The sequence below is a fragment of the Acartia tonsa genome, chromosome 5, assembly GCF_053477335.1.
Source record: "Acartia tonsa isolate MP-2025a chromosome 5, ASM5347733v1, whole genome shotgun sequence".
NCBI classification, from domain to species: domain Eukaryota; kingdom Metazoa; phylum Arthropoda; class Copepoda; order Calanoida; family Acartiidae; genus Acartia; species Acartia tonsa.
In genome coordinates, this window is record NC_137264.1 from 53561513 (window position 1) to 53580140 (window position 18628).

The following is an 18628-nucleotide window of genomic DNA, read 5'->3' on the forward strand; positions in this document are numbered from 1 at the left end:
TAAGTTAATAAATTTTGACCAATAGGATAGCTGTATTGGAAACTACCTACGCTCTAATTGGTTGAATGATGTACGTCACTTAAGCTTCTCCAATCAGAGCGCAGATAGTTTTCAATCCACCAATCACAGATCTCAAAATTATTTAACTTAATTTGTATTTGCGCCTTTAAATAAAGAATTATATAAAAAACTAATTTTATAAAAAATCCTTAAAATTTTATGCAGATTTCAAATCTATTATATTGATTAAAAATCTTTCCAACTTTTATAGTCTACTGTGTAATTGTATGTGTCAGAATGTGTGTCAAAAGTACATTATGAAAAACTTTACTGTACGGCTTCGAAACCGATTGATATCCCGTGGATTAGAACCGCTTCTCAGCCATACTGCAAAATCATGTATGGCATCATATTACACCCTTGGGGCTAACAAAACTGGTGTTAATCTTACTATTTTAATATCCGCGGAAATCTGTCTATAATTTGATACGATCGGCAGCCGATTAAACTAAGCACAAAACGTGAAATAATTAGCAGTCGTAACAATTACGGAGTTGAGCCGCTGCACTGTGGCGGTTTTTAAAATCAAGTATTGGCTGCAAGTAAAACTAATTAAGCCGCGGAATTTGGAATTGATCCAAATTCTATCCGAACCAAAAATAACATCTGCTTCTTGTTAACTTTTATGTTTAATTTCAGTTATAACAGAGATTTACATATAAACCCAACAAGGATGACAACATCCATAAAAGCAAAGCGCTGAAACGGTAGGACAAACGGACATTAATACTTGTATAGTGTCAGAACTGAATAATCAGAATTTAAATTTGTATGAGAGGCGATGCAAAATTGTAAGTAAATTTGTTGAAAAACTGCTTGATATAGAATACTGTTTATGGACATACTTACATTTTTAGGACTTAATTATAGAGTTGCTTCGCATATGATAGTGTTCTTTGTTGCCCCAGGAATCAGCATACAAAAAATCAGATCAATTAGATCATATAAAAATTTGATGTTAAAAAAGTTAAAAAATCACATGTTTAAAATGGACGTACGGACATTTTGGTAATGATTATAGAGTTGCTACGCTTTCTAAATCGTACCTAATTACTGCAGGAATCACCATACAAAGTTTGAAATCGATAGGACAATTCTAACATGCCTAAATTAACGAAAAAAGCTATCCGTTACGGACGGACGGACGGACCGACCCTAATTATAGAAAAGCTTCGCTTTTAAAAATATAGGATCTACTGCAGTTCACGGTAAAATATTGCTGGTAACGAATATTGCTAAAAATCTATGAATTTTAAAGGCTGCTAGCTGCCAAACGGCTGAACGTACAGATCATACCCGCACACCATTTTAAGCGATATAAGAAGGCCTACAAATAATCTGAAACAGCCAAGATCCAGTGATGCACAGGGAAAGCGTCACTGAAGAAAAAACGCGTGAAATAGGCCTTTTTCGCGCATTTCTCTGCACTGCGAGATAAATATGCATTATTGATTTATGGCTATTCCAGATTATTTGTAGGCCTTCTTATGCCGCTTAAAACAGTGTGCGGGCATGATCTGTACGTTCAGCCGTTCGGCAGCTAGCAGCCTTTAAAATTCATAGATTTTTGGCAATATTCGTTACCAGCAATATTTTACCGTGAACTGCAGTAGATCCAAAATATATACTAAGGAAACATTGAATAAAAGTTTCTGATTCCAAAAGTGTTCTTCAATGTTCACAATGTCTTTAATTTAAAGTCATTTTGTCTCAAAAAAGTACTTAGTCAGAGTTTTTATGTCGGAGCTTTTTCAAACCTACAAATGAAAGAGTGGGATTATAAAACTTTGGACACAAGCGTAGTTTTTAGTCCATTGTCTCCTCCCTCCCTCATATTTCCTCAGATTCAACCTACAATCATTCCCAATCTATAATACAAAGTAGAAAGCTGTCTGTTTGTTTGTCTGTCTGTCTGTTTGTAGCGAAGGATGTCGCTAACCGCTGAACCGATCGGGTTCTCCTTTACAGGGTAGCTTCTCATAGGTCCCGGGAAGGTTTATAACTATTTTCTTGGGAGTGGCACACTTTGGAAAAATACCCCCCCCCCCCCAAAAAAAAAATCCCCCCCCCCCAAATTTTTTTTTTAATTGGTTTGATTAAACCTCTTGGGGCAAAGCCCCTAGAGGCTAGGGGCGAAGCCGCTAGTGGTTGTATAAAGCAGGGGTGTGCGAAAAAAGGGGGTCAATACTCCCCACCTCCCTATTAATTTGAATTCTCCTTTTTAACAAACCTAAAGGCTAAGAGTCCCCTGTCAAATCACACGTCTGACATATAATGTCTTTAGTCAGTATTAGTAATGTATGAAAAAATGTCCATGCGTTTATTAGTAAAATAATTATATATATGCCATCTATAATTTGTATTTGAAGTAGCAGCATGTGTGCGTGTGTGTGTGTGTGTGTGTGTCTACCTCTAGTTCAAATTCCTGGGGCTAACCTCGCCTCCTCTACTTTCGGTCTTGAATTCCTAAAAAACAGAATAGTTATTTCACGTATTTATCAGTGGCGTGCGAAGCACTTTGTCTAGGGGGGGGGCATTTTGAAGATTTTGTAAAATTTTGCCCCCCCCTAAATCAAAGTGCCCCGGGGGGGCACTTTGCTTTAGGGGGGGGCATTTTGATTATATATACTAATTTTAAATAAGGGCGTTTTAAGGGGTGGGATTATTTGATTATGCAGGGAGGGAGGGGTTTTTGGGCTATTTATTACACTAGTCCCCAATATTTCATAGCAGAAACAATTTGGAAGGGCGCAAAGCGCAAATTTTTTTCTTCAAATATGCAGGGAGGCAGGGGTTTTTGGGCTATTTATTACACTAGTCCCCAATATTTCATAGCAGAAACCATTTGGAAGAGCGCGAAGCGCAAATTTTTTTCTTCAAATATGCAGGGAGGGAGGGGTTTTTGGGCTATTTATTACACTAGTCCCCAATATTTCATATAAAATTTTCTTATTCGTTGGCTCAACAACTTTGGGGACTTTAATGGAATTTTGATTGGTTGGTTAATTAAGTCGAGTTTCCATACATTTCATCCACTAATTGTAATCTATATAAGGGGTAATTTTGTGTATCATCATTAGGGATGTACAAAATTTCTGTGGTAAAAAGTTTATATTATACAAAATAAAATACTTCCTATAACTTGGTTTGTTATGTTCAGTGAAAAAAGATTATAACCTAATTTCTACATTAATTTAAAAATTTGGTAAGGTTAAATGAATAGTAACTGTCTGGTTGGCGCGAAGCGCCAAAATTTTTTTTTGGAGTATTTCTTGATCTTTTTTTTTTGAAACTGGGATAGTTTTGCTTTTTGTAGGGTAGGGGGCAAAAAGGGGCATTTTTGTTGACCAGGGGGGGGCAAAATGGGGCATTTTTTAACATTTAGGGGGGGGGCAGGGGGGGCGGTTGCTAGGGGGGGGGGGGCAGGGGGGGGGGCGTTTTGGTCGCTAGGGGGGGGCGATTGCCCCAAATGCCCCCTTCGGTTCGCACGCCACTGGTATTTATTCGAATCCGGTGGATAGGAACCGGTTCTCATCCATACGTAAAAACTATGTCTAGCATCGTATTATATCCAGATTTCTACGAATATAAAAGTGTACAATTATAAGATTAAAACCAGTTTTTTTAGCCCGTGCCTTCGGCATCTCAGGGCTAAAATTTGTAACAGAAGTCAGGGAGGGGGGGGGGGGGCAATAGTACACTAGTCCCCAAAGTCTTGGAATAACGTTTTCTTATTTGTTGTCTTAACAACCTAGGGGAATTTTATTAGATTTTGATTGGTTGGTTTATTTAGTTGAGTGTTCAAACATTTCAACCACTCAGGCTTAATTCTAAAAATAAAAAAAAAACATCCAAGGACTAATGTGTAGTTATTAAGCTTCAGACAAAATAAAAGCTTACTACTTTATAAGGATAACATTTTGTAAACGTGACACAACATTTTAATTCACATTTTTACGGTACGCTGTCACCAAAGTTGTTAATCCAACGAATAGGAAAACGTTATTATAAAACTTAAGGGACTAATGTAATAAATAGACCAATATCCCCTCCCTCCCTGTGTGACGCTAGTTATGGAAATATTTATCCTTGCAAAATAAGAAAAGAAAATGACTCTCTAAAATGCTTTTGTTATGTATTGCATTAATAGGCATGATTACATTTTAATTTAAACAATATCTTAATAAATGCCTAAAGCATTTTATAGAAAGTCAGACAAGAAAGTCTAAATCATCTTTATTAGAAGCGCAGCTACTCTTTAACGAGATGTTTATATACGTCTATATTTTACTTGTAGTCTTTGTGATATTTTAAAAATGATTTATTTCATAGTGCCGCATACGATAAACAATAAACAATAAACCGCAGATAAGATTCCTTAAAATTAGCGGCTGCCGAATCTTCTTCTCAATTAAAATCAAATTTTTAACCAAAGTAACTTTAGTAGAGGAGGAGGGGTACAAAAATATCCACCAATCCAACACCCGCCCCCCCCCCTCCAACTAAAATCGTGTTTGCGCCTTAGAACAATAGAAAAAGAAATTTGAAAATCCTGATAAGTTTAAAGAAACTTGTGAATTACATTGAAGATAATTCAGCTTTGAATAGTGTCGTGGCTAAAACTCAGGGATCTAAAGGGATAAGACAATGGCGGATAAATTGATGTACTTTCCCTATGATGATACACAAAATTTCCCCTTCTGTAGAGTAAAATCTCTCTTTGTCAAAAACGAATTCTTTTAATACTTTAATAATAAAATAAAAAGTCAATTAGCCTAAATCATACTCATTCCATTAAAAATCTTTTGAAAAGCTCACTACCGCAATTTTCAAGATCTTTACTTCAGACAACAACAAAAAGTATAATGATGGCTGTCCGTCAGTCTGGCTGTTCAGAATATTCTCTACTTTTTAGAGACACCTACCTACTGGTCATATTCATTGATTTATTTTCATCACTAATTTAAAGGGACTGTGAACGAGAAAATTTCTCATCAAATTATCTAACCTTAACATCATATCATTCTCAAATATAGGGCAAAACTGTCTCTCGTTTACTTTTTCCCGGCTTTTTCCCTTTTGTACCAGTACAATTAGTCATTGAACCAACCAATCAAAATTCATTAAAATTCTCCAAAGTTGTTAAGTCAACGAAAACGAAAACTTTATTATGAAACTTAGGGGACTAGTGTAATAAACAGCCTATTGTCCACTCTCTCTCTCTGGGTCATATCACCTCTTGAAGCGTCTAGGGGCGAATCCATTAGTAAATAGATGAAGCGCAGCCTATACCAACACCAAAATGAATTTGGAAAAAAATCATAAAACCTATATGTGATTTTCAGACGTCGTTGGGGGGAGGGGGGGGGGGCAACACTTAGTAGAATTGACGACCTTTTTATCTGCCACCAAAATATTATTTTTGATTTATTTCGCTTGTTGGTTATACCTTACTCCTGCGCTATGATAAACTTACTGGTGTTCTGTTGAGTGTGCCGGCTCCCATAGCTATGATAAACTTACTGGTGTTCTGTTGATTGTGCCGGCTCCCATAGCTATGATTAACTTACTGGTGTTCTGTTGAGTGTGCCGGCTCCCATAGCTATGATAAACTTACAGGTGTTCTGTTAAGTGTGCCGGCTCCCATAGCTATGATTAACTTACTGGTGTTCTGTTGAGTGTGCCAGCTCCCATAGCTATGATTAACTTACTGGTGTTCTGTTGTGTGTGTTAGCTCCCATAGCTATGATTAACTTACTGGTGTTCTGTTGAGTGTGCCAGCTCCCATAGCTATGATTAACTTACTGGTGTTCTGTTGAGTGTGCCAGCTCCCATAGCTATGATTACCTTACTGGTGTTCTGTTGAGTGTGCCAGCTCCCATAGCTATGATTAACTTACTGGTGTTCTGTTGAGTGTGCCGGCTCCCATAGCTATGATTAACTTACTGGTGTTCTGTTGAGTGTGCCGGCTCCCATAGCTATGATTAACTTACTGGTGTTCTGTTGAGTGTGCCGGCTCCCATAGCTATGATAAACTTACTGGTGTTCTGTTAAGTGTGCCGGCTCCCATAGCTATGATTAACTTACTGGTGTTCTGTTGAGTGTGCCAGCTCCCATAGCTATGATTAACTTACTGGTGTTCTGTTGTGTGTGTTAGCTCCCATAGCTATGATTAACTTACTGGTGTTCTGTTGAGTGTGCCAGCTCCCATAGCTATGATTAACTTACTGGTGTTCTGTTGAGTGTGCCAGCTCCCATAGCTATGATTAACTTACTGGTGTTCTGTTGAGTGTGCCAGCTCCCATAGCTATGATTAACTTACTGGTGTTCTGTTGAGTGTGCCGGCTCCCATAGCTATGATTAACTTACTGGTGTTCTGTTGAGTGTGCCGGCTCCCATAGCTATGATTAACTTACTGGTGTTCTGTTGAGTGTGCCGGCTCCCATAGCTATGATTAACTTACTGGTGTTCTGTTGAGTGTGCCAGCTCCCATAGCTATGATTAACTTACTGGTGTTCTGTTGAGTGTGCCGGCTCCCATAGCTATGATTAACTTACTGGTGTTCTGTTGAGTGTGCCGGCTCCCATAGCTATGATTAACTTACTGGTGTTCTGTTGAGTGTGCCAGCTCCCATAGCTATGATTAACTTACTGGTGTTCTGTTGAGTGTGCCAGCTCCCATAGCTATGATTAACTTACTGGTGTTCTGTTGAGTGTGCCGGCTTCCATAGCTATGATTAACTTACTGGTGTTCTGTTGAGTGTGCCGGCTCCCATAGCTATGATTAACTTACTGGTGTTCTGTTGAGTGTGCCGGCTCCCATAGCTATGATTAACTTACTGGTGTTCTGTTGAGTGTGCCAGCTCCCATAGCTATGATTAACTTACTGGTGTTCTGTTGAGTGTGCCAGCTCCCATAGCTATGATAAACTTACTGGTGTTCTGTTGAGTGTGCCGGCTCCCATAGCTATGAAATTCTGACCAGCTGATATCAACTCAGGAACCTGCAGGGAAAAATAAACAAGGATGATATTTTTAAAAGCGAAGCTTTTCTATAATTAGGGTCGGTCCGTCCGTAACGGATAGCTTTTTCCGTGAATATTTAGGCATGTTAAAATTGTCCTATCGATTTCAAATTTTGCATGGTGATTCCTTTAGTAGTTGGGTACGATTTAGAAAGCGTAGCAACTCTATAATCATTACCAAAATGTCCGTACGTCCATTTTAAACATGTTGATTTTTTTTACTTTTTTAGCAACAAATTTTTATGTAATCTAATCATCAGATTGATCTGATTTTTGGTATATTGATTCCTGGGACAAAAAAGTATAATGTAATACCCCCACTCCAAAAAAATGAAATTAGTCTATAATACAAAGTAGAATGATGTCTGTCCGTCCGTCCCTTACGATCTCGGTAACCACTGAACCGATCAAATTCTACTCTTCAGGGTATATACCTATTGGTCCTGTGGTGGTTTTAAGCTATTTTCTTGGGGGTGGGACACCCCCCCCCCCCCAAAAAAAAAATAATAGTTTTTACTTCACAATAAATGGCAGCTCCAGAAATACCTAATTTACTTATTTTTTTCTTTTAAATTATCAAAGAAAGAGTCTAGGGGCTAAGCCGCTAGTTTTTGAAATAGGACTTAAACTTGTAAGAAAAAGATAGGCAGTTTCCTTTAAAATGCTAATCGATGTCTATTTAAAAAAAAAACTATTCTCTGCTCGACTATGCACTCTGAGGGAAACCGCCGCAACACCTTACCTTGCCAACAAGATCTATGGCCACAGGTACAACCCTGGAGGCCACGGGGATGACAATCCTGTGCACGAGATTACCTCCAACTTCAATAGTCTCCCCAATCCTCTCTTGAAACTCCTGCAGTAAAAATAAATTTTTACTAGATAAGATAAGATAAGATTTGTTTTCCAAATAGGTACATCATGGTTTTAAATTATATTTTTATACTGATACAGTATGACCCTCGAAAAAGTATTTTTAAGCATCTGCAGCCCTTATTTCTCAATGAATTATTAAAAAATGCATATGTCCTTGTTCTCCATAGTATTCCACGTAAGTAGATATAAAAATATTTTTTTTACCTCCATTAACACCGGAGATTTTTAGAGCTAAAGTTTTGAAAAAGTGACTGAGGAAAAGATTTTTTTTTGTTTCTCTTATTATTTGGATGGTTATATTATGTTTTTCTGGCAACTGAATAATGAGACACAAAAAAAACAAGTTAACTAAATATTTCTTTTTTATTCCACCAAAAAATATAAATTTTTAATGGCAAAAAATACTACTGAATGAATTGATTATTTGCAAATTTTAGGTTATTTATTAACCCTTATTTATAGAAAAGGATTAATTATGACAGTTGCTCCGCCTACTTTTCTGACATCTCAATTATTTAATAGGGGGTAAATTAAGCTTTTTAGACTAAAAAATCATTATGTTCTATTTTTATTTTCTTTATAACTTTTTTGTTATTAAAGTTAGGATTGTGAAACAAAAACAATTTTCCTGCTATATTCATAGAGATTTATTTGGTTTTTTAATCTTAAACAATTTTGCCTAATAAGTAAGTTTTTCAAAATATCATTAAACTAAAAAGACTCAAAAAATATGTGTAAAAAAATGCTTTTTACTCAAAAACTAAATTTTTTATTTCATTTTTGTATAAAGTTTCTGCTAGTAACAAAAATAAAAGGATTTCTAGCTTAATTTTGCTAAAAAAGTCGTTTCATGTTAAAAGTTACTTTTTCCTTAGTCACTTTTTCAAAACTTTAGCACTAAAAATCTCCGGTGTTAATGGAGGTAAAAAAAATATTTTTATATCTACTTACGTGGAATACTATGGAGAACAAGGACATATGCATTTTTTAATAATTCATTGAGAAATAAGGGCTGCAGATGCTTAAAAATACTTTTTCGAGGGTCATACTGTATATCTATAGATAGATCTAAGAACTACATTCTTTGATAGTTGTGGTTCTAATAAAGGTTATCGATTAATCCTTATAATAAAGAAACAGGATGTCTATTTGTCTGTCATTTGTGGCTAAAAATAAAGAATTATTAATTGGTTTAAAAAGGCAAAAAATATATGCCTTTTTAAAAAACAGGATTAGTTATTTCTTTCATCGTATTATAAACGGCTTTCCGAGGATATAGAATGTACAATTATAAGATTAAAACTAGTTTTTTTAGCCCCGAGATGCCGAAGGCACGGGCTAAAAAAACTGGTTTTAATCTTATAATTTTTCATTTCTATATTCGTGGAAAACTGGATATAATACGATGCTAGACATAGTTTTTTCGTATGGATAAGAACCGGTTCCTATCCACCGGATTCGAATGAATACGAGAAAAAAATATTAAATATTAAGTTCTCTGTCTGTGTGTGTGTGTGTGTGTGCACCGTAGGATCTCACTAACCACTGAACCGATATTATTCTCCTTTACAGGATAGTTTCTCATTGGTCCTGGGAAGATTTATAACTGTTTTTGGAGAGTGTACCACCACCCTCCCAAGAGAAATCGCCTTAGAAAAATGAAATTCCTCCCCCCCCCCCAAAAAAAAAATAACACAAGCATTTAAAGAGCAGCTTCGCTACTAGAAATCAAGGAGCTAGAAATGGTTGTTTAATTGAACCCAAAATAGCATCGTTGCACAAGGAGTAAGGGAGGGGACAATGGATCGAATATTCAATTTTTAAGAGTCTCAGACTTTGGGTACTGGCTTAAAGGGAATGTGCACGAATTCAGCAGGTTCTGACTGACTTTGGGTACTAGCGCATCAATGCCCCGCTAACTAGCTGAGTTATTTTTCAAAATAGCAGACAGAAATTTGTTATAAAATGGCTGGTTTTAACAAATATTTTTCCCAAGAAAATGTCATTTTATGGATAGAAACTCTACTGTGATATTTATACAGAATGTTTACTACTTGTGATGTATTGGTAATTTAATTTTCAAGTAAATTATTTTTTTCTTAGATCTAATTTTGTTCTAAATTATATTACCATGATCCTTTTACAATTTTGGTCAAATTTTTTGGATAAATCTGGTTTTCATTGTTTTTCAGCTAATTGAATTTATTGCCTATTGTCCCCTCCCTTACTCCCTGATCGTTGCAACAGAATGATAAATTTAAAATGATTTGTATCAATGTTGTTTAAGCTTGAAATAATAAATTAATATATCTTAATTGAAAGATTTTTTTTTTAAAGCGAAGCTTTTCTATAATTAGGGTCGGTCCGTCCGTATGTTACGGATAGCTTTTTTCGTTAATTTGGGCATGTTAGAATTGTCCTATCGATTTCAAACTTTGCATTATGATTCCTGTAGTAGTTAGGTACGATTTAGAAAGCGTAGCAACTCTATAATCATCACCAAAATGTCCGTACGTCCATTTTAAACATATTTATTTTTTTTATTTTTAACAACAAATAATATGTATGAGATCTAATTATCAAATTGATCTGATTTTTTGTATACTGGTTCCTGGGACAATAAAGTACAATATTATAAGTGAAGCGAAAACAAATTTATTTACAATTTTGCTTCGACTCTTATAAATTTATATTATGGTTATTCAGTTCTGACGCTATACAAGTGTTAATGTCCATTTGTCCTACAGTTCCAGAGCTTCGCTTTTATGGATGTTGTCATCCTTTTTCTAATGCATTTAAACTTGTAAATTGCACATCACACCAGTATGAAAACAGTGTTGTATATGTCCATAACATAGTTTTTGTGTGTTTTAGAAAAAAATGCAACAGCCATAAAAAAACAAGGATGACAACATCTATAAAAGCGAAGCACTGAAACGGTAGGACAAACGGACATTAACACTTGTAAAGTGTCAGAACTGATTAATCAGAATATAATTGTATAAGAGTCGCAGCAAAATTGTAAGTAAATTTGTTGAAAAACTGCTTGATACCGGATAATGTTTATAGACATACTTACATTTTTAGGACTTGATTATTAAGTTGCTTCACTTATAATATTGTACTTTGTTGTCCCAGGAATCAATATACCAAAAATCAGATCAATCGGATAATTAGATCACATAAAAATTTGTTGTTAAAAAAGTAATAAAATAACATGGACGTAAGGACATTCTGGTAATGATTATAGAATTGCTACGCTTTCTTTACGGACCGACCCTAATTAAAGAAAATCTTCGCTTTTAAAAATGATTTGTATCAATGTTGTTTAAACTTGAAATAATAAATTAATATATCTTAATTGAAAAATTTCTTTTTAAAAGCGAAGCTTTTCTATAATTAGGGTCGGTCCGTCCGTATGTTAGGGATAGCTTTTTTCGTTAATTTGGGCATGTTAGAATTGTCCTATCGATTTCAAACTTTGCTGTAATTCCTGTAGTAGTTAGGTACGATTTATAAAGTGTATCAACTCTATGATCACTGCCAGAATGTCTGTACGTCCATTTTAAACATGTTTATTTTTTTATTTTTAACAACAAATATTTATGTATGAGATCTAATTATCCGATTGATCTGATTTTTTGTATACTGATTCCTGGGACAATAAAGTACAATATTAAAAGCGAAGCGAAAACAAATTTATTTTGCTTTGACTCTTATACATTTATATTATGGTTTTTCAGTTCTGACGCTATACAAGTGTTAATGTCCGTTTGTCCTACAGTTTCAGAGCTTCGCTTTTATGGATGTTGTCATCCTTTTTCTAATGCATTTAAACTTGTAAATTGCACATCACACCAGTATGAAAACAGTGTTGTATATGGTTATAACGTACTTTTTGTGTGTTTTAGAAAAAAATGCAACAGCCATAAAGAAAACAAGGACGACAACATCTATAAAAGCGAAGCACTGAAACGGTAGGACAAACGGACATTAACACTTGTAAAGTGTCAGAACTGAATAATCAGAATATAAATGTATAAGAGTCGCAGCAATATTGTAAGTAAATTTGTTGAAAAACTGCTTGATACCGGATAATGTTTATAGACATACTTACATTTTTAGGGACTTGATTGTTAAGTTGCTTCACTTATAATATTGTACTTTGTTGTCCCAGGAATCAATATACCAAAAAACAGATCAATCGGATAGTTAGATCACATAAAAATTTGTTGTTAAAAAAGTAATAAAATAACATGGACATAAGGACATTCTGGTAATGATTATAGAATTGCTACGCTTATTATAGAAAATCTACGCTTTTAAAAATGATTTGTATCAATGTTGTTTAAGCTTGAAATAATAAATTAATATATCTTAATTGAAAAATTTCTTTTTATAATGCAATTTAACTTGTAAATTGCAACTCACACCAGTAAGAAAGAACCTAGTAATAGTGTAATAGTGTAATAACTTTTTATCTTTGTGACGTAACAAAAATCCATCTCTTTTTTAGGGGTTTCCTTTCCCACCTCCCCTCTCATCCTTCGATTTTTGTTACGTCACAAAGATATAAAGTTAGACACTATTGCTAGGTTCGTAAAAAAACAAGGCTGTATAATTATATGTCCAAGTCCATGACATATTTTTTTGTGTGTTTAAGAAAAATAAGCCATAAAGAAAGGGAAATTCATTCTTGCATCAGGTTTTTTTTGCACCACTTTTACAGACCTTCACTTTACGCCTTAGTTCAAATCCTTAGATTTATACAAATTAGATGATTTTTTTTATTTATCTCCCCATATTGAGATTTTACAACCCCCTTCTCCCCCCCCCCCCCAAAAAAAAATTCTTTTATATCAGAAATATATTTTTCAGTATGGCTTCGAAACCGAATAATATACGGTGGATTAGAACCGATTCTCAGCCATTCTAAAAAATCATGTATAGCATCGAATTACAGATATTACAGTATTAAAATCAAAATGTTCAAATTAATGCCAGTTTTATTAGACGGGGCCTACGGTCTATCGGGGCTAACAAAACTAACAAAAAAAGCTTCAAACTCCAAAAAAATCTAAATTTGAAAAATTAAATTTTGAATGTATAATGTATAAATTGTTTATTCAATGTTTATTCAAATTTAGATTTTTTAAAGTTTTTTAGCTAGTAGTAAATATTGAGATAGGATGAGGAAACACCAAGGAAACTGTGTACACATTCGGAAATTAAATTTCAGTTCATCACAATGTACGATGTTATAAGCAAATCAACTCAATAACTAAAGTACTAGATTTATTGTCAATTTGATTTCATGTAATAAATATTTTAGTATTCAGTAAAATTGTAAGTATGCCCTTAACAGTATCCTGTATCTAATCAATGTTGCAACAAATATAAGTTCAATTTTGTTTAGAATTTTCAATTAATTTTTGAATTTTTTTCTAATTTTAAAGCGTCGCTATTATAAATGCTGTCATACTTGTTTTACTACAATAGGATGCATTATGTAGCAAAAAATTGTATAGTTATTTTTTAAAACTAAATCTAAAAATAACATAATATAATAAAGTTTTGTCAAATATGTACCAGATTTTTGTTTAAAAAGAATGAAGATAAGATTTATAGATAGATAGAAGATGTCTTAAAGAAAACAAAATACTGTCTAATAAATTTGAGTAATGGATAGTGCTCTGTAACCACAATAGTGGTTGAATCGTTTGGACACTCAACTTAATTAACCAACTAATCAAATTCAATAAAAGTCCCCAATGTTGTTGTGCTAACAAATAAGATAAAATTATTGTAAAACTTTGGTGACTAGTGTAACAGCCAGCCATTGCCCCCTCCACTTCTGGTATCAAATTGTCAAAGAAAGTTGTTGTCGAGTTGCAACAAAACTAATTTCATTAAACATGCAGGGTTAATTTATGTTAATATGCATTATTGCAGCGATGTTAGTTTAAGCTGTTATTTTGTCAACATACAAACATACAATGTGGCTTTTAGAATAGTGGCTTTTATAGCATCGTATTATGGACAACTTTCCGCGGGTATAAACATAAAAAATTCTAAGATTAAAACTGAAAAAATATTCCAAATGCACCACAAGGCAACTTCATTCATAATTTGTAAAGCAAAAAACCACGGATATACAAACGGACAGAGTGACTTATATAAAAGATGTTCAGACAGTAAGAAAATATTCGATTAATTATTTTTTCTAAAAGATCACGAAACCTATAAAAGTGTCTTTTGAACCATGACCGACAGACAGACGGATAAAGTAAATTATATACTAGATTTTTATTGGCACAGGGCATCATCAACCAAAGTTTCAGCCGTCTATCTTAAATAGGGATCTTGGACAAAGTAGCTTAGGAAAAAGTAGCTCCACTGCACTGTTAATAAAGGTCATGGCCGCAGCGCTCGGACCCCTGGCCTGCCTAGCCGCGGGCGCTCGGCCCTCTAGCCTATAACCTAACCTAACCTAACCTAAAAATTGTAAAAACATCGTTTTAAAAATTGTAAAAACAGTATTAAAAATTGTAAAAACAATATTAAAATTGTAAAAATCTATCAACAAATTTTTGCAAAATCCACTAAACCACCTATGTATTACCAGTTGATGATAACATAGGTTAGGTTAGGTTATAGGCTAGGGGGCCGAGCGCCCGTGGCTAGGCAGGCCAGGGGGCCGAGCGCTGCGGCCATATTGGAGACTATTTTTCTTAGGAAGCTACTTTTTTAAAGTAAATGTCCTGAAGCTACTTTGTCCTGAAGCTACTTTGTCCGAAGCTACTTTGTCTGAAGCTACTTTGTCCTGAAGCTACTTTGTCCGAAGCTACTTTGTCTGAAGCTACTTTGTCCAAGATCCCTTAACTAGCATTCTAGAAAATTACATTTCACCTACAACGTTACGGACTGACAGGTGGGCAGAAAAAAGTAAATCATAGAGAATATCAACTACAAAAAAAATGGAAATGGGGAATGAAAATTTGTTATGAAGGGGGGGGGGAAGTCTTGGGAAGATTCTTTAGGTAAAGCACGTCTTACATTATGTGATTATTACAGACAGACAGATCAACGCAGAGTAAATTGTATAGATTCTTCACATACAAGAAGCTCTTTATAGTGCCTATAAAAGAAATTAATTCATACAATACAATGGAAGGCTAGTATCCATTTAAATTCACCAATGGAAGGCCAGTATGACGTCATTTTTTATGGGCACTAAAAAAATCTTTTACTGTTAAAGCCAATTGTGTTTGTTTGTACGTTTTTTGCTAAAGCTAATAATACTGAGTTGTCCGCTGCAAGACAATCTTTACAATTACTGCTTATGGATGCCACTGCAAGCCAACCCATGTATGCGTGTGGACCACCTTATTAGACAAAATGTTGTTGATGAAAGCAACCTTTGCTTGCACAAGCTGTAGAAGGCCAGGTAGAACGGACCCGACGGCGCCCAGCAGGCCGGTCAGGTCAGGCAGGGCGGGAGGTCCAGAATCCTAAATAAGAATATAACTGTAAAATATTTGTCGCATCATATTATAGATTGCATTCAGCGGATATTATAATGAAAAATTATTATATTAAAACCAATTTTGTGAGCTTCGAGAGGCGGAGGGAGCCGGCAGCTAACAAAAGTGGTATTAATTTTATGATTTTTATTTATTATTCGTAGACAATTGTCTGTAATACGATGCTATGCATGATTTTTCGATATGGCTAAGAACTTTTACTAATCCTGCTTATAGTAATCAGTTTCGAAGTTATATTTAAAAAACAATTCAATAATAAAAAATACCTACAAAATCTAAAATTATGCAAATTTATTGTACTTTAAATTTTTGCTGGAAATTACTTAAATTTTTGGTTATAAAAGTCACATAAAATTTAGTTATGCAATGGCAGAGTAGTCATAAAAATAATGAAAGTCAATTTTGGTTTTAAAAATATTTTTTCTGGCTCCAATAAATTTAAAAAAAATATTTATAATATACAGGGTGTCCCTTGTAAACTGGTTTTTTTGAAACGCTTATTACTCCCTTAATATTTGAGCTATCTTCGTAAAATAAAAAGTATTTGACAGCCTGCTACTGACCATTTTATGGGGTAATGATGAAAAATCCACAAAATAAACAGGAAAAAATCTACGAGGTATTACATAAAAGGCTAATTTTATTGAATTTAGACTAACCCACAAGAAAATATTTGCTTTGTGAACTTTAAGATTAGCTAGGGTTCAAACTACTGGTCGCTCAGACTTTCTAAGCACAAAAATGGAATAGGCTTGACATGGCATACCAGAAATTCTCAATATTCAAGAATCTGAAGTGTAATATAAGTGAACAATACGTAAAAATAGGCATAATATTGATATTTTTGGTTAATTTTTCATGTGAGCTCGCTTCAAATGCACACAAGAACCTGAAATATACCAGACTTTTTAATTATACTACAATGCCAGTTCTAATAATGTCTGGAGTAAGTCTTTGTGATCCACCGTTTGACCACCAGCTGCTTTAAAAGTTAACTTAGGCATATTTTTCTTGGGGATTAGTCTTATATTCACTAAAATCAGCCTGTTATGTATTACCTTGTAGATTTTTTTCTGTTAACTTTGCGGATTTTTCATCACTATATCATTAAATGGTCAGCAGTAGGCTTTCAAATTTTTTTTTTTTACTAAGATAGCTCAAATAGTAAGGGAGTAATAAGCGTTTCAAAAAAACCAGTTTACGAGGGACACCCTGTATAATTATTAAGAGAAGCTAGATTAGAAAGGGCCTCTAGGTACCAGGGATGGGTTAGGACATTGGGCCTTATTTGGTCCCCAAAGTTTTATAGTAACGTTTTCTAATTCGTTAACTTTAGTAACTACACTACAATACAAATATTATAATTTCGTTTGTGAATGTGATATGAGCAATGAGAGGGAAACCGCCAAAAACAAATTAAATTATTGAAGAAATTTTTCTTATTTTACCTGAAAAGCAATTTTATATCTTTCTCTTAGGTTAAAAGGATCATTAAAGTCAAAATTTGACAGGGGGGGTTCCTTATTTTCTTCCTAAACAATAATAAACAAGGATGACAACATCCATAAAAGCGAAGCACTGAAACGGTAGAGCAAACGGACATTGACACTTGTATAGTGTCAGAACTGAATAATCAGAATATAAAAGTATCGAAAGAGTCGAAGCAAAATTGTAAGTAAATTTGTTGAAAAACTTCTTGATACAGGATAATGTTTATGGACATACTTACATCTTTAGAGCTTGATTATAGAGTTGCTTCGCTGAAAATATTGTTCTTTGTTGTCCTAGGAATCAATATACCAAATATCAGATCAAACTTATAATTAGATCATATATAAATTTGTTGTTAAAAAAGTAGAAAAATCAATATGTTTAAAATGGACGTACGGACATTTTGGTAATGATTATAGAGTTGCTACGCTTTCTAAATCGTACCTAACTACTACAGAAATCACCATGCAAAGTTTGAAATCGATAGGACAATTCTAACATGCTTAAATTAACGAATAAAAGCTAACTATCTCGGACGGACGGACGTACGGACGTACGGACGGACCGACCCTAATTATAGAAAAGCTTCGCCTTTAAAAAGGGGATTACTCGGGGAGGGAGTTTGCAATGGCAGAAAAATTAGTCTTCCCCTAATTTTTTTAGCTACCTAAAACAGATATTTTCAAGTATGAGATTGCAAATGATTATTAGTTTCAAAAGGCAGAATTAAGGGGAAGGAATAATTTTTCTCCCATTGAACTTTTCATACAACTTTTGTCTTTTTTATATTGAATTAATTAATTTCAAATTGTTCATTTTTTAAAAAAGTGTGTAATATGTACAAAGTGCTCTATGGTGAATATTTTTTAAAAATAAATAATTAAAGAGGGGGCGTTGCACTTAAACACTTTAACAAACACGTTTCGGAGGTAGGTACTAAGAAACGATGCAGCAGTTTATTTTGAAGCTTTTATATTGCCTATACAAAATGACGTCATACTGGCCTACCATTAGACAATCCAAATTTATACTTGGCTGCCAAAGAATTCAAAAGTGCTTTTTCAGTGCTTTTCCCCCCTTAAAAACGGGACAGCTGAAAGTGTCATGTGTGACGTCATTAAAATACATCAATTATCCATCTCTTTTTTTTAGGGGTTTCCTTTCCCACTTCACCTATCATCCTTTTCTTTTAGACGTATTTTTATGACGTCACAAATGACACGTTCAACTGTCCCTTTAAAAACTCCTACATCGCTGGGATCATAGTCTGCGTAATAATAATAATCCTCGTCCTTGTTGCCAGCTTCATCCTGGATGTCTGGCAGGCTGGAGTCAGGTATAGAGTTGGACAGCTGGGGGGCTGGCAGCTGCAGGCTCTGACCGGCCAGGCAAAATACCAGACATATCACCTGAAAAAATGTCAGTTATTTCTTAAATAAATACAATTTAGATGGAAGTTTAAGTTTTTTTGTCTAACCCCTGCGGGGGGCCTTAGCCCTGCGAATTACCAAGTACCTAATGTACCTAACTTAATCTGAAATGAAGTTTATGAAACAGACGACAAACTATACCCCCTTTATCTAAATCTACTTCAAAATAAGGGTAGTCGATCATACTACTAAAAAAAGACATTT

General features: G+C 34.4%; 1 protein-coding gene across 7 annotated transcripts in view; it reads right to left on the reverse strand.

Moving 5' to 3' along the window:
* LOC145319846 (uncharacterized) overlaps positions 1-18628 on the reverse strand; it is a 65595-nt gene that overhangs the window by 6199 nt on the left and 40768 nt on the right. For 4 of the 7 annotated variants that reach the window (XM_080162238.1, XM_080162235.1, XM_080162233.1 and 1 more), the window contains exons 3-8: positions 18245-18403; positions 16952-17035; positions 15345-15470; positions 7826-7939; positions 6994-7062; positions 2497-2526 (exon numbers count right to left, since the gene is read on the reverse strand). In XM_080162238.1, coding sequence (XP_080018364.1) covers positions 2497-2526; positions 6994-7062; positions 7826-7939; positions 15345-15470; positions 16952-17035; positions 18245-18403 — 582 coding nt within the window. The remainder of the gene's footprint in view (positions 1-2496; positions 2527-6993; positions 7063-7825; positions 7940-15344; positions 15471-16951; positions 17036-18244; positions 18404-18628) is intronic. The other 3 variants (XM_080162236.1, XM_080162239.1, XM_080162237.1) reach the window with 3 other exon arrangements.